The following is a 16,368-nucleotide window of genomic DNA, read 5'->3' as shown; positions in this document are numbered from 1 at the left end:
AAGTTGCCTGATGTTAAGGCAGCCCGACAACAATAAAACCAAAAGATTTCATAGAATTGATCCGAATAATAATAATAATAATAATAAAACAAAAGTTTCAAAGCAGCTCATTTTTAATATTTTAAACAGTTTTACGATCATCCTTACCTGGAACTACTAGTTTCTGCTCACGTCCTTCCTTCTAGATCTGACTGGATCTTTGTGCTCAACAAATGATTTAAAATATCTTCGACTCAACAATAATAGAAGCTATTTCCCCATATTTTATGAAATTTATTTGTTATATCATTATTATGTTATAATTACTATTTTCCACGGATCTCCCTCACTAGAGGGATCACAGCCGGTTAGTCGCGAGGCTACGTGGCGCGTCCCCGAGTGGCGGATAGGGGGCTAATCGCGTACCAAAAGCGACCTTGTGCTTGCCCAGAGACGCAGGTGGATTCAGGGGATGGACTCCCTGTTTCTGCTGAGCGAGGACTGACTCATGACATCCTTGTATCCCGCACGTCGGTCCGGCTAAAAGCCTGCAATCAAGTGACTGGGAGGTGCAAGGGAGGCGGTTTGGAGTCGCCTCCATCAAATAAGCTCCACATGTCTACTCCGGGAGAACGGAATTTCTCCCAGAAACTCATGGGACTAGAGGCTTGCAACCTGCCCATGGTTTTTAAAATTTTTACGCAAAATACAGTAATAGAAAAGAGTCTCCTGATTCCGGAGGAAAGCCTGGTACGGTAGCGCCAGGTAGGACGGGGTTGCAGGAGTCATGTAGGCTACCAAAACGGAAAAGGACTATTATGGCGATCTGTACTTATAACGCACGTACGCTTGCATCGAAAGCGGCCATCGAAGATCTGATGATGCAAGCCAAGAAGATCAAGTACGACGTCATCGGACTGACCGAGACGAGGCGACGTCACCCTCTCAATGCCGTATGTGAAACTGGAGAAGAACTGTTGTTAGGAACATGCAACAGTAGAGCTGTTGGTGGAGTTGGCGTCCTCGTCAACACGAGTATGGCAAAGAATATCGACTCTTTCGAACAACTTACGACCCGAATCGGACATCTGTGGATGAGAAGATGTGGTCCAACACCTGCTTTCACTTTCTTTGTCGCTTACGCTCCAACATCAAGCTACGAAGAAGAAGAAGTCGAAGATTTCTTCATGGACCTGGAGAAGTTCTACCGAGAAGATCACGCCTTCTACAAGGTCATAGTTGGCGATTTCAACGCCAAAGTTGGCCCAAGAAGAATGCCGGAGGAACTTCGCATCGGGACCCATGGTCTACAATGGAATGACCAGGGGGAGAGGCTCTCCGAGTTCATCATGACGACTAAGACCATCCATGGGAACTCGCAATTCCAAAAGCTCTCCTCTCTACGCTGACGTGGGAGTCACACGGCGGAGGGTACCGTAATGAAATAGACCACATCATCGTCAATAAAAGGTTCTGCCTGACGGACGTCGCTGTTGTACCAAACTTCTATACGGGATCGGACCATCGCCTCCCCCGAGGAAGATTTTCCTTTACTAGAAGAGCAGAGAAAGCCGCCGAGTTCAGAGAGAGAAATTCCAGGACTATCATTGACTGGGATCTCTTCGCTACGCTAGCCGGCTTTTGGGAAGATTCCGCAATGGACAACATTGACGAGGAATATGATCGGCTTTGTTGAACACCTTCACGACTGCGCGAAGAAGGCTGAGAGTTTTAAAACCACCAAGGGGCGCCTGTCTCTTGAAACTCTTGAGCTGATACGCCAGCGTGGAGCAGCACGAGCCGCAGGGAACCAAGAACTCACGTTCGAGCTCACAAGGCTTTGCAGAGAGGCGATAAAGAAAGACCTTAAAGGGAGAAGAGCAGAAGTGCTGGCTGAAGATGCAGAGGCGGGGAAAAGCATCCGCCATGCCCGTCGAGACTTCGCCAGTCACAAGACTGCTCTCCGGTACCCAAAGGGAACAGCCATTGCATTGAGAAGGAGGATGGAGAAAATCATCTACGATTTCTACTCTGATCTCTTCGACAGCCATGTCCACTTGCCTCCTCACCATCTGAGGGAAGACGGACGAGTCATTCCAGAGATTCTCCCGTCCGAAATACGACATGCTATCATGTCGATAAGAAATCGTACGGCACTCGGTCTCGACAGAATAAGACCAGAACACCTGAAGAGCTTTTCGCCAGTACTCATCAACACTCTGGCGAGGCTCTTCACACGTTATCTGTCGGAATGCAAGGTTCCTAAACAGTGGAAGACCAGCAAGACCGTGTTGTTGTATAAAAAGGGAGATCCACATCTGCCTACTATCCGTCATCTACAAGCTCTTTACAAGAGTGATTCTTAGTAGGATTGAAAAAGTCTTGGATGAAGGATAGCCATGGGAGCAAGCAGGGTTTCGAAAAAGATTCAGCACGATTGACCAGATTCACACTGTTCCAAAACTCATCGAGGTATCACGAGAGTACAAGATGCCGCTCTGTCTCACCTTCATCGACTTGAAGAAGGCCTTCGGCTCAGTTGAGACGGAAACGGTCGTGGAAGCCTTCGACAAACAGGCATCCCTACTCAGTACATAAAGGTACTTCGAGAGTTGTACAGTAACTTCGCGACCGGAATTTCGCCATTCTACAAGAACATCATCATTGACGTGAAGAGGGGGGTCCGACAGGGTGATATAATTTCACCCAAAATTTTCACAGCCACCCTCGAGAACGCAATGCGAAAGTTGGAATGGGACCACATGGGAGTGAAGGTTGATGGTCGGCAGCTACACCATTTGCGCTTTGCTGACGACATCGTACTGATAACACCTAGCACCAGCCAAGCGGAACGAATGCTGACCGAGTTCGACGAAACATGTGGATGCATCGGTCTTCAGCTGAATCTACAAAAGACGATGTTCATGCGGAACGGATGGGTCTCGGATGCCCTATTCACCCTCAACGGAACGAACATATCCGAATGCACCAGCTACGTTTATCTGGGTCGGGAACTGAACATGATGAACGACCTGACCCCCGAGCTGGGCAGGAGGAGACGAGCGGCTTGGGGAGCGCACAAGAGCATCGAAGATGTAGTGAAGAAGACCAGGAACACCCGGTTTCCTGCTTTGACCTATGCTTCGGAAGCCTGGGCATTTCGCAAGCAGGAAGAAAACGCGGTGAGCGTCATTGAACGCGGAATTGAGAGAGTGATGCTAGGAGTATCCCGTTTCACGCAAGCGAGGGACGGGATTCGAAGTTCTCTCCTACGTCAATGATCGAAGATTAGAGACGCCGCCGCGTTTGCTAAGGAAAGTAAAATAAGGTGGGCCGGACACGTGATGCGCTTTAATGACGACCGTTGGACCAGAGCCGTGAGCGACTGGGCCCCCCGTGATATTAGGCGCACCACAGGAAGACCGCCGACCCGATGGTCAGATTTCTTCACGAAGTCCTTCAAAGAAAAATATGATGCTCTTCGTGTCCCATGCGAAAGGAGGAACCACTGGGCTACTCTGGCACTCGATCGGGACAAATGGAAGGATTACTGGCGCCCGCTCGACCAGTTCGAAGATCGACGGGAGTCAAGGTGATCAAGGTGAAGGTGAATTACTATTTTGCTTATATGTAGGAGTTGTTCTAGATATCGTTTCAGGAGAATGAGGTAATTATTCCTCGTTTATTGTGGTTACACAAATTATGACTTTGAACAAATCATAATAGTATTTGCTACGGATAATGTCGTCTAATACAAATATTATTTTCTTTTTTATTAAGTAAAGCATTGAAAACATGTAAAAGAAGGGAGGAGCCTCACTTGTACAGACAATTTTTTATCTTTTCCATAAATTTAGCTGAATTATTTCGAAACTTTTCTTATCCTTTCAGACATAATAATTTTACAGTTTTACAATTTTTTGAATTTTTTAATTCCAGTGCAGTTTTGTAAAACATTCTAAATTCTAATCTTATGTGAATTTTATTCAATGATATTATTCAGTAAATTTTATTGGCATACATTTTCGGTGAGTGAAAAACGTACGCTCATAATAAAACACTTTTTTAAGTTGTTTTTTAGAAATTTATTCAGATCTCAAGTGATAAAGTGATTGCACTTCGAGGATTGTACAATGGAGTGTCAGGCTAGCATTTACAACTTTTTTTGGTCTTGGAACGAAGACAGAAATGATGAACGTATAAGATTTCTCTCATGTTCTTTCGTATACTTCGACAGCATATTTTTCTGAAGATTGAAGAGCGTACGCTCGCAGTATGTCAGATTTCTCATTTTTTTGCAAACCATTTGGATCAAAAATGATAAATTGATTGCACTTCCACGATGACAACGGACCCATGCTCACATGTACAGTGGTTTTCGGACAATATCCTGTGTATTGAAGAACATTTGTCCGAGAAAATGAGGCATTTAAATGAGGCAACAAATCTTTCCAAATAATTGGAACTTCCGCGAACTGGCACAGGATTTTTGCTTAGAATACCTGCGATAGGTACCGGAATGGCATCACGAAATACACTGAGAAGGATCCGCAAAAATTCTGTGCATCACCATTAACGATGACGTTTCCAATCGTGGTATAATGTGCTCCAGATCAGAAATTCCAGAATACCGAGCTTCAGATACAAAAATGGGCTACCCTCTTGATCATATTTTATCGTAAATAGTGTTTCCTATCGAAATGTTTGACAAATTCGACATTATCCTTAAAATTTGTTGGAAAAGCGATTTGTAAAGTGTAAGTAAGTAAATGCACGTAAAGTTGCTTCACTGACAGAACATTTCCATAAGAAAGTTCAAAAATACTTGATTTTTAATTCTTTTTTTTTTGAAATGTAACGTGTGCAGATAATAATATAGAACTACTCGCATAATTAAAGAAAAAAGTGCAAATTTGTTGAATTTTCTTCAAGAGGCCCAAAATTCAAATTTAAAGAGAAAAAATGTGAACGCTTAAGTATTGGAGGTGCTTTATGTGTGTATGGTCGACAGCTCAGACAATCGCGTATTTTTGAGTGGAGATTCTGGTTATTCCACGAAAATATCCTATAGTATCCTAGTATGTGACAGTTATTTATTCCCATTATTTTATGGATATGCATCACTACAAATTCCATTCGTAAGACTTCGATGTCTGGAGAAACATGTAAGGATTTTCGTCCGAAAAAAGATTCGTTCAGTTGCCATTTGCCATTTTGAAGGTCACCTCTGCAGCGTTTTATTGAATGCTTTTCAATATTTTTTGAAGTTGTATTTACTTTTTTAGGGCAGATTTTTTTTACACAATACCACACCAACGACCCATTACAACCAGTTTTTATTAGAGTTTGCCCTGGTCCACTTGAAAGGTCTTCTGCGCGAATGAAAAAGTATAGAACAAGGGAATAACCTTGATCATGCTTTTTTTTTAACTTCACATGTTCCTCCTGCTAAATAGGTAGGCGAGCGGAAGAGGAAGAGAAAAGTATTGTGGGGAGTTTTGAGGGAGTGGTCGACGTTTAGGGGAAACACGAATCCCATACGCGCTTTGTTATCCCATTGTTTGTAAACACAAAATTCTTTTCGAGATTCATAACCCTAAGGATACCTTAAATTACCATATTCCAAAAAAAAAGACAACAGCTACAATGGAGGTGTAAGCGATATCCGCTTCACGTTTCATAAAACACAATTAAATGAAACATCTACTGCTTCCTGAAAAAAATAGAGACCAAGTTTTTGAAAAATTTCTTTTTCTTTCCTCAAAAAACGTTAATTTCAGTTGTTCGCTTTTCTTTTCCTTCTTTCATTCATTCCTTTTTTCCGACTATACGGTTTTAGTTTAACTTCTTTTGCAGAAGCTACGAGAATAACTTGAAGAAATAGGAAAATAAGAAGAAAATTCTTAGTCAAATATTTCTTTACAGTATATTCTTCATCTGGTCTATGTCTCTTGCAGTTTCGGTTCACTGTGAAAATACTCAGAACAGCTTCTCTTCAGTCTGCACACTATGGCACCGTTACTTGTATTCGAATTTTTCAAACTTTTTAAATAATATTGGAAGATGTGCAGAAATAATACAAAAAATCAATACTTGACAAAGTTTTATATTTCTCGTATTTTATTTATTGAGAGGTTTTAAAGGTCGTTTTGAGAAGTTGGTCCCTTCATATTTCAAGGTGTAATTAAAGGAGGATTATTTTAAACAGCAGCACGAGAATCGAACAATTTTATTGCAATATCGAGTATTCAATGAACATAAACATGAAATAAAAGGAATCTCTCACAACAAGGAGGCATGCGATCCAGAAAAAAAATGACACTAGTTAGAGTCAAATATGATTGCATGTTGTGCATACGCAAGCCACCAAGTGTTAAAAATATTAAATTTATATGTGAATAATTGAGAAAATAAACACACAAGAAAAAAAACGACAGATCACAAGGGCAAGATACAAAACACACCGAATGAAAGAATGGATCTAGTAAATGTATGGATTTTCATGAACAAAAAAAAAAAGATGAACAATCATGCACATAAGAATTTTACAATTACTCATCACTAGTTAGTGTTACAAACAAAAACTAGTCGCAGATGTTTTTTTCAACTTTCCATGCATTTAACAGAACCTAATGTGAATTAAAGTAAGTAGCAATTGAAAAAAAAAACGTAACACCCGGTATGCGTATATGACGCTGGGAAGTAATAATTTCGACAATATTCGTGAAATTCTACGGAACAAAGCAATGGGAAAGCGCTAAGAAGCACAGAATAATTTGAAAATAATTCGTTTTTTTTTTAAACTCAAGCGAAGAGAATAGCCAACTATGTAAACTAAAGTGAAAGCGTACGGGTAAAAGTGACTGTGTGAAAACGGGTGACGACAAGAAAAAAATATTCGAGAATATTATTAAAAGCACAGAATCGGCGACACAATGTCGACTATAAGTTCGTACACATACATAAGTCTAATTTACTGCAAAGTACCTTAAAAAAAATTTCACGAGCGCTATGAATTAACTAATTTTGTAATTTGACTCTAATTCCTGATCAAATACGGAGGTACTCTTCACATGGCAGCTTGTAGAAGGCAATAAATTTGGTAAGAAAAAATATGTCTCGTTAAATGGATTACGTGTTCAGCACGTATAGTGAAGTGAATCCTCTGAATTCATGGAAGAGGACTCATTATGTGTACGTTATTTGGGCATAATTTTAATCATATATACGGTTATGCCTCATAATCGCCTCTTGCTACAGTTGAACCAGCCACAGAGCACCATTACATTACTAGTAAGTAATGTGAAGATGTTACTGCCTTAGTACCAATGTCATCAATAGAACTAGAAGTGATGAACAGATCCGGGCAGATGACGTCTTCTCTGAAAATTAATATTACCATACTCGTTGTAATATAAGGTATTATTCAGAGTTTTAAATTGAACAAAAGCCGAGGATGAGTCCAGAATTCCTGATTTCACTGAAATCGTGATGCGAAGCACTTTAATACGGTGACTTTAATGTAATTTTGTTTAAATTTGATTTTATTTTATTCTATTGTAATTTTTTGTCATTTAGTGTAAACCTTTTCTATCCTTTTTTGCGCGTTTTTAATTTTAATTTAACCTAGCCGTTTATTTTCTAAAAAATATGTAGTTAGGGGTTTTGAGATAAACATAGGTTTCAAAGGGAAGATCCTGCAAGGGGAAAGGAATACGTAGCGTTTTACTTGTTATTATAGTAGATCCTGCAAAGAAATGTGAACAGGGTTGGGTCCATTGAGTAACATTAAATATTTTGATTAGGTGATTTTTGTTATCCCAGAAAATCTATTTAAATACGCTCTAAATGGTGGAATTTCTTTGCTAGCATCTGAAAAACGCGAAGTTATCTTCAAAATTTGTGCCTATAACTTTATGTGGTCATCAGAATTCGGTGATTTCCCTACTTAGATGAAATATGTTTCATACCACCTGTACGTTTCCCGTAGAATGCTTCGAGAAGCTGAAATTACTAGAAATTTCAGGTAATTAGGCGACACGTAGCCCAATTTCTTTCCACATCTTTGCACCATTAATTAATTGTATTGATTTACTGCTTTTATACATGTGTAAGTAATTCACTTACCTTGTCTGTCAGCAGGAATTTCAATTAGCAAGTTTTCTCGTGCAAATGAACCCCATCCAAGCGCATTTCGTGCTTTTACCGTCACCTCATATCGTACACCAGCTTCAAGATATGGTAGTAACGATACGCTGTGTTCCCAAATATCATCACCATCGTTATCACCTATATTGAAATTTTTTTAAGAAGTGCAAGAAAAAAATTTGCAAAAACCCACGATACCTTTACTGGCACGAATACTCTCGTATTTGTTCCATTCGTCAGCTTTTTCAGGCCTGTAATAAATTCGATACTCAATTACAGGTTCATACGCTCGTACGGACCACGAAATGTCGGAACCATCAGCAGTGACTGTAGGTGGTCCAGGACGACCTGAAAATAAATTTTAAAGAAATAAAATAGGGTCTAGGTAACGAAGATCGAGAGTTTCCGCATTTATTAGATAAGTATATTATACATTCATATATATTCTCAACTATTCCTGTTTCGTATTATGTGTTCCACGCTTTTGGAACGCACTCAAATCGGACTTCACCTCCATAAGTCAAATAAATGTAGAGTGAGATTGCACGAGTGCAAGTGACATTTTATAAAAAGTAGTCAAGCAATGATATTTTGATATAAAATATAAACTTTTAGTTTTTGACTCCTGAGTTTTAGGTTAAATTTAGTGTGCTTGAAGTAAATTACAAAAAAAAATTCCTGAGGATTCTTCAAGAATTACATCATTATAATCTGTAATTATTTAGTCCACCAATTTTGAATTCGTAAACTGCTACTTGTACGGAAGTATTATATCTGTACATCCCACATTCGATTGGAACAGATTCCCCATTCACTTCCAGAAATCCATCACAAAAAGGGAACCTTGGAAAAAAAAACACTTGGAAAAAATAGAGGAATTTCTAATGTTTGGACATAAAGACATAGAAAAAAAGTTAGTTTACAACGGAGAAGGGATCATTTGGGTGTACGTTGCGAAAAACATCACTACTCTTTATAAACAACAAGAGACTTTTTCTAAGATCTTTTTTTTTTCTTTAAGGAAACTTGCCTAGAAACTTTTAGACAACGCAGAGTTTGGATGTCGATATTTTTTTGAAATTCCTGTATAAAAGTATTCAAGTACTGAAAACTAAAGTGTACTATTGTATTCTATTTACAGTTTTGTATATAAGCAATTCTAATTATTCAGTACAAAGCGAAGAGAAATTTCGCCCGAAAAAATTCAAAGCACGAAAATAACCAGTAATTTTTTTTCGTCTCACATTGTGTTCTGCAAATCTACAAAAACCTGAACAGAACAGTTGCGCTCAGATTGCGCAAGCAACTTCTTTTTCTTTTTCTGGATGTTAAAAAAGAGAAAAGAAAAAATGAACCACAAAAAGAGACTCAAAGAATAGAATTCTGCGATTACTCATTCAAGCTGAAAAAAAACATTCCTAGAAGATATGTTAAGATTCTGGGAATTTTTCTTCTTCATATTTCATTGTGTTGACTATCCCTGCGGGCAATTCCCTCACCTAAATTCGAATCCATGAACAGCTCCAGCTGTATATATATTTTGTTGTTTTCAGTAACCCTCTAGCACGAACAGATGTGCGCTGAGGTGTGAAAACGCACACCTTTGTTTACGAATCGTAGATGGAAGCATTGTGTCAAATAATACATTCAATAGGTAAAATTCACTGAAAATTCACTGTCCTCAATCCCTCATGAGGTTTGTCTGATCGGAGAGATCCGACAAACCTCATGCAACTTATTCACATCTCTATTCAAAGGTGTTGACATTTAGCGCCGCATGTGTGAACGTTTAGTGCATGAAAAATTCTTTTGTATTGCCATAATAGGTAGTTTGTCCAACCCTCCATACATTATTTATACAGTTCAGGCTCGTTTGAGGTGAGGAGGTTCGATGCGAGCACAAAACCAACAAGAACTCACCGCTGACGTGAATCACAGCGAATGCGGTACCCAAATTGTTTGATATTCGACACATGTAGTCACCAAAGGAATCCTGAATTTTTGCATTGTTAACAAATCGATTTCAATGGAAAAACTCCCTTGATTTTATGGGTGATTACAGATAGAAAAAAACATACTTCATTTATTCCTACTACTGCGAGAATAGCATTTGTGTGGTTGGCACGGCGTTGAGCGTATTGTGCTGTGTTACGGAATCTTTCTTCAGAGAACTATAAATAAATTATTTTTATTTATTATTTATTGTTCTCTCTATGAGATTATTTCAATAATTAATTGATTGATTAAATCCTTTCACTAAATTTGAAATTCTCCAAAAGTTAATGAATCCAAACAAAACTTACATTAATTTTATACCCGTTAAAGAACCATTCAGCTTGAGGAGAAGGTGTGCCATCGTAAGAACACGAAATATTCACGTCAGCATTCTTTTTCACAGGAACGAAGGAGAATTCAGTTTTTACCCAAGGCGCTTCTGAAACCGGAAAAAATTGTGCAAATTCTGAACATTCACTCTTAAATACATAGTCGTGCGTCAGTGCATTTTACGAAAGAAAATCATAACAGTAGTAGAAATCAAAGCTTCTTTCCTAGACTGTATTAGTTCATCAATCCCAACTAGTTACTATTATCAAATACGTACGATGACTATGTACATATCAGGAACGGAACTTAATTGAAGGAACTACGTTAAAACAAACTCAAATTGAGGGGAATATGGGGTAAAGAACTGAGGAAAAAGCGTTACTTGGTTACTACGACGTTTCTATAATACAAATTGTTTTAAAAAATTTAAAATATAAAACGAACGAACACTTTTTAGGGCAATGAAACCGATAAAACTATTATTTTGATTGAGGTCTTCTTGTGGGTTCCAGAAATTGCTGTCCTTGAAGATGTTTGGAAGCATTTTGTAAAGGGAAAAGTTTGATTTCTGAATTCTAGAATTTTCTGAAGGTGTTCAGATCTCAATGACGCCAAAATTTTGTAGTGAACCGGATTTCTTGGGTATCTTTTTGAGCGACGTTTCCTGCCAACTCCAATCTTTCTGCTAACTCCATGGCCGAAATTTCCGCCGAAAATTTCCCTCATTTTTCTCCTTCCGAAAGATCACTATAAATTTTCTAGTAATTTTAATCGAGGGATTTTCTAGTCTTTCTCCATCCCAAGAAGAATTCTAAAAATAAATTGCATTTCTAACTTCCGATCCTCGTTTTCACGGAAATCAAACTCCTTGCTACATTTCGAGGCGGTGAAATCCTACAAGGAAAAATACAATCAAAATTTTGGACCACTTTTTGAATCATCTGGGTTGAGCGCTAAGTATATATTCTTCTTTGTAAGGTATAAATTGTTACTCTTTTAGTACCATATGTTTTAGGAGATATGGAAGTCAGTCATACTTTCAGATATAGGGATGAATATGGTAAGATTAACTTAGTTAGGCCTTCAAGTATCATCTAGAAGAAGATCACTTTCTGGATTGAGATATGCATTCTTTTTTAGTGCGATCAAATCCTTTTCGGAACCTCTTCGTGTCGCTCCTTTTTATCTCAGCTTTTTCATTATTTCAAAACATAGTTTTGTCTACGTCAATTTAATTGTACAATAGCATTCGGTACTGTAAATTTGAAAATATACGACGTTACGGTTAGCGATTTGTAAACGAAGGCGATGGTAATTAATCGAACGAAGGTCACCACTACCAGGTTTATTCCAGCTATTTATGGATGATGCAGCTGCATATGTGGATCGGCCCATTGTCTCGTAGCGACATCGCACACTTCGCCGTTTCGACCACCGCAATCACGAACGTGTATTCGCGCGCGCGAAATACGCGTCAGTTATTCGCACGAGCAGCTGGCTGACTTCTTCGTACCCCTTACTTACCAATAATTCCATTTAATTGTTATTTACTGTTCGAGACGTCAACTTTACCATATAACAATCCCATTAACTAAGATATACAGTGTAATCAAGTAATAATTTTTGAAGACATTGGGCATGTGATTGAAATTTTTGTGCAACAAAAAATAGTAAGAAAAAAAAGGACGTGTAGAGGAATGTTAGAACAACACATGCACTGTACGGTATTCATGCAAAAACTCACCGTGTTTTGCCGCATCTTCACGTTCTGTAATAGAGTTTCGAATCAACAGCACATCAAATCGATCATGCTTTACATATGGGACAAACATCTGATATTGATCAGATACAATGGATTGATTCTATTCTAATGGAGCAAAGCAACTATGTAGGCCGGAATTTTTACAACGTACATAATTGATTCTACATTATTAAACAAAGCGTCTAGACCTATGCTATGCAAAATAATCGTTGTACCACGTTCCGTTCACGCTTAAAACGCTAAATGAAATAAACACATCGGAAACTGAAAACAACTTAATTTTCAAAGAATAACTACGATATGTACTGTGCAAAAAAAATCCCATTTACTTGAGAGAGAGAAAAAAAAACCAAGTTAAGCTGTTAAAACACGCTTAAATTGTGAGAAAATTTTCAGCTGGGTATTAGTTCATCGATGGATATAGCACTCCCTAAAATAACACAGCAAGGTGGCACTCAAAAAATACAGCAAGGTGTTTTAAGCATGCTACGTGGACAGAGGGAGGAGAGCAAAGTATTTAAAATTTCTAAAGAAAAATTCTCAATAACCTACCATTTACTTGAATTTTCAACATAGCCGAATCACTTCCAGCGGCATTATTTGCAATACATTCATATTCTCCAGAATGTTCTTTTTTCACTTTCGAAATGACCAGTTGAGGTCCACGAACAGTGATATCCGAAGGCATCTTGCCGTCCTAAAATTAAGAAGCCACTTATGTCGAAGTTGAATTATCGAAATCCTCGTGAGAGCAACTGGACACCCTACGGCGCCAACCGTTCGCGCCAATTATACGCTAATAAGGGTGATTGGCCTAATCTCTGGATCCGGATTATCATCCAGACCGAATGGTACGATTGGCTGTGATTAGCCGGCTGACTCATTAGGAACCACTAGTACAAGTGAGAGTACACCAGTTGAATAACGAACTCTTGTCGAACAAGGTCAATAAACATGAGGCACAGAATTGGAACTCACTTTTTTTGTCCATTTTATTGTTGGTGTTGGATTACCCTTCGCTAAACATCTGACAATAACCTGTTCATCACCCACAGAGAGCAAGTACTCCGGCTCATCCGGCGATATCACAACAGTTGGTGGAGCTAAAATTAAGACATCATCATCTTTACAAATATTTTTAAATATGCACTTTCATTGACGCATTGTGCTGTCATTCTCCATTATGTGATCATTGTTCTTTTCCTAGAGTCATTTGTCTCTTTATCTTAATTTCTCCGCAATTTTTTACACACAAAGTACTCCTACAGTCTCTGCGAGACGGGGCCTTAGGCACCATGTTCGGTTGACTACTGGCGGATATGGTGGATATGAAATGAGGTAATCGGACCTAAGAGGTGACGAGCTCTCTACAAGGAGGCAAAAGTTTCAATACATCTTTTTATTTTAGTTGCAGGAAGCAAATTTATATCCACATATTGGGAACATACATAATTTGTAGAATAGATGATTTAATATTCCCCATAATTTTCGTAAATTTTGCGATAATTTTTGCGAGTTTTCTCCTGCTGAACCAATGAAAGGAGAGCTTTACTGCGTGTACCACACAGCGATTTGTTCCGAACACTCTCTATTATGATTTTTTGTTAGCAGCCCGTCCCTCGACGAGTCCACGTGCCTATTCCAGCACTGTACTTGTACTTACGAACCCGCTATTCGTCGATTCTGAACAGCATGGTCTTGACTAGAACAGCTCGAAAAAAAACAGACAGAGTAGAGAAACGAACATTCAAACATATGGTGAAGTGCTGTTCATTTTGTCGGGAAAGAAATGCTTCTCATATGATGAAAAACGCGCATGAGTCGAGTTTACTGGGGCAATTCCCAAACGACATCTGGAAGAGTCTTCGTTGTCCAGAGGAGACATGTTTCTCACCGAGAATTTCTTAAGATTAGAAGTTTGTAGAGATACATCGTGTTTTCCATCATTGTTTAATACCAGTATTGAGTTGTTCATGGGAAAAAACTGTGCAAAGGTACGGTACCAAATAAACTGCCACGCAACTGTCAATATTAAGCTATATTCCTGGTGGATTCTGGAGATAAGGATCACATGCAAGGTTACAAGATCTAATAGCTTCACGTGGATCGTAGTTGAAACGTTTGAGAATAGATGAAAATATTTTTCGGTGAGGTACATCTATGAGGTATTTGATGGTGTCTTTGAATCTTTCAGTAGAAATTCGATGAGAGTCTCAGTTAAAAATCCAGAATTTAGCTGGGTAAGTTTCGCAGCAGTTGTAAAATTCTAAAACGTTTCACATCGGTTCACTAAGTAAAGCAATTTTTTTTGTGCATATTACCAAATTGTAAATCCTACGTATTTTTATTTTTTGTTCCTAAATATAAACACATGACAAACCACAGGCAAGTTTTAGCGACGAACGTCTCTGCTGAAAGAGTGGGAAAATTTTGCAGGAAATTCAAATAAAAAGGTAACATTGTTTTTTTTTCATTACAGTTTCTTAAGAACTGGTTCTATGAAAGGGAATTTCGAGTCGAGGGTTTGTAATCATTGTAACTACGAAATTTAAATGAAATATATAGTGGACTGAGCGAAAAATAGGAAAGATGATTTGCTAGTCGTTTCATTTTTTAAGCGTATTTTATCGCCGAAAAAAGAGAACAGTAGATATTTAGGTAACGTTAGTCCACCTACGCTTAAACAAGTTCGAATCCTCATCAGCTGGGAGTCATCGTAACCTCAAACTCAACTTAACGTTTCGTCTATCCTCCCGTTATATGTGCCGTTCCAGTGGTGGTGGGTGGATTTCGACATTTAAATGAGGGCCGACGTTAAATTCAACGCCATGTAATTAAACGGGCAACGTATCACTTCAATGAGTGCATATTGCGCTTCACGGATGAGAATCCTATGCTTGTTTCTCGTAAATAATGACTTTAATTCTAGTGCTCTCGATGAAGAAAACGATTAAGGATGGACCCTCATCTTCCTCCGCTTGGACCCCCCGAACGAACGATGCATTGACCGCCGCTGTGTGCAGATTGCGTAATGATTAATGAGTTATAAGCGGTCACATTGATGATTGTCTTAGATAAGTAAATCATGCGATCCAAGTCTCACAAGGATATCAGTACACAGGATGCGCTTGTGTACATCTAACCGTTTAACCTCGAGACCTCATGTTCAGAAGAATATGTAGAAATTTTCTAGAACAAAGGTAAAAGTACTCACAATGTACGATAATTTTGTAAACAATTTCCTGTTCCGGATCGGATACAGCACATACATAATCGGTCATATCCATAGGTTCCACATCCAGAATTGTCAATGTGGAATTCTAGAATGGCTTCTTCACTATTCATTCACCATTCTGAGTCTCATTATTGCAAAAACTGTCACTCACCGATCCGTCTTTGATGACCTGCATACGCTCATCCTCAGCCAGGTTCTCCTCATCGATAAACAAGGCGTTCTCCTTTCTTCGCCAAATTATTGACTCGGATCCTAGGTCTTGAACGTAGCATGGAAGCTCTAATTGTGCACCTTCATTCACCTGAACGAGAGAGGGAAATCATCACCTCATTATTGCAATAAGGAACGAATGTTGAACGTTCACCACATACCGTGATCGTTCTTCCCTTGCTGACAATTTTTTGGCCCCATGCCAGATGTATGAGGCCGATTGTAGCCAGCAACCACCTCATTCTGCAAGAAACGCATAGGGTTTTTTTAAAGCTCGTCACTATGAAAAAAAACGAGGATACGGACAAGGAAACCGTGATCAATAACCACATAGCAAAGTGCGTAGGCGGTGTGTTGGTGAGGATTTTCAGAATTGTCGCGCAGTAATCCTGCTGTTTGACGCATACGCTATGGAGAGCATACGGGTCAATAAACAATAAGAATATATGTAGAAGATGAACTAGGATTTAACCTCGACGAAATGAGGACAATACTGCCAAACATTGATGATCAGAGCTGTCGGTTTTTTCCTCTACGCGAAGAAATGCAACTTTTGCGATAGGTTGTTTTTGTCGTGTGGAAAAAGTGCAACCGGGATAAGACTGATGACCCCTGGGGGTGCTCAGAATGATTGAAGCGTGTGTAGTGTGAACCTAGTAAGTGCTTGAACAGTATTGATTTTTGCAAATTACCAAGGAAAAATCCTAAT

The 16,368-nt window shown here is 38.9% G+C and overlaps 5 protein-coding genes across 7 annotated transcripts; 4 read left to right on the top strand and 1 right to left on the bottom strand.

Moving 5' to 3' along the window:
• Positions 1 to 797: 797 nt before the first annotated feature.
• RB195_025899 (uncharacterized protein) lies at positions 798 to 1,388 on the top strand (the record flags this gene model as incomplete). The annotated part of the gene is made up of 1 exon (XM_064214235.1): positions 798 to 1,388. One exon carries the CDS (start codon positions 798 to 800, stop codon positions 1,386 to 1,388), a length of 591 nt encoding a protein of 196 aa, XP_064070116.1.
• A 270-nt stretch (positions 1,389 to 1,658) lies between these two features.
• Positions 1,659 to 2,577, top strand: RB195_025898 (uncharacterized protein; the record flags this gene model as incomplete). Of its 2 annotated transcripts, XM_064214234.1 has the most annotated exons (2): positions 1,659 to 2,344; positions 2,412 to 2,577. In XM_064214234.1, the coding sequence occupies 2 exons, from the start codon at positions 1,659 to 1,661 to the stop codon at positions 2,575 to 2,577; spliced, it is 852 nt and encodes a 283-aa protein (XP_064070114.1). The 2 variants fall into 2 exon arrangements, with proteins under 2 accessions (XP_064070114.1, XP_064070115.1); XM_064214233.1 differs by lacking the exon at positions 2,412 to 2,577 and having other exon boundaries at positions 1,659 to 2,345.
• Positions 2,578 to 2,717: 140 nt separating this feature from the next.
• On the top strand, positions 2,718 to 3,260 carry RB195_025897 (uncharacterized protein; the record flags this gene model as incomplete). The annotated part of the gene is made up of 1 exon (XM_064214232.1): positions 2,718 to 3,260. The coding sequence occupies one exon, from the start codon at positions 2,718 to 2,720 to the stop codon at positions 3,258 to 3,260; it is 543 nt and encodes a 180-aa protein (XP_064070113.1).
• A 63-nt stretch (positions 3,261 to 3,323) lies between these two features.
• On the top strand, positions 3,324 to 3,575 carry RB195_025896 (uncharacterized protein; the record flags this gene model as incomplete). Its single annotated transcript, XM_064214231.1, has 1 exon — positions 3,324 to 3,575. The coding sequence occupies one exon, from the start codon at positions 3,324 to 3,326 to the stop codon at positions 3,573 to 3,575; it is 252 nt and encodes an 83-aa protein (XP_064070112.1).
• A 3,715-nt stretch (positions 3,576 to 7,290) lies between these two features.
• Positions 7,291 to 15,901, bottom strand: RB195_025895 (uncharacterized protein; the record flags this gene model as incomplete). Of its 2 annotated transcripts, XM_064214229.1 has the most annotated exons (12): positions 7,291 to 7,361; positions 8,107 to 8,268; positions 8,326 to 8,475; positions 10,048 to 10,120; positions 10,206 to 10,298; positions 10,431 to 10,561; positions 12,197 to 12,220; positions 12,767 to 12,911; positions 13,193 to 13,317; positions 15,429 to 15,534; positions 15,601 to 15,750; positions 15,821 to 15,901. In XM_064214229.1, the coding sequence occupies 12 exons, from the start codon at positions 15,899 to 15,901 to the stop codon at positions 7,291 to 7,293; spliced, it is 1,311 nt and encodes a 436-aa protein (XP_064070110.1). The 2 variants fall into 2 exon arrangements, with proteins under 2 accessions (XP_064070110.1, XP_064070111.1); XM_064214230.1 differs by lacking the exon at positions 12,197 to 12,220.
• Positions 15,902 to 16,368: the final 467 nt, after the last annotated feature.

The sequence above is a fragment of the Necator americanus genome, chromosome X (assembly GCF_031761385.1).
Source record: "Necator americanus strain Aroian chromosome X, whole genome shotgun sequence".
Taxonomy (NCBI): domain Eukaryota; kingdom Metazoa; phylum Nematoda; class Chromadorea; order Rhabditida; family Ancylostomatidae; genus Necator; species Necator americanus.
The sequence above is the reverse complement of the archived record's forward strand: the minus strand, read 5'-3'. Positions and strand labels throughout refer to the sequence as shown.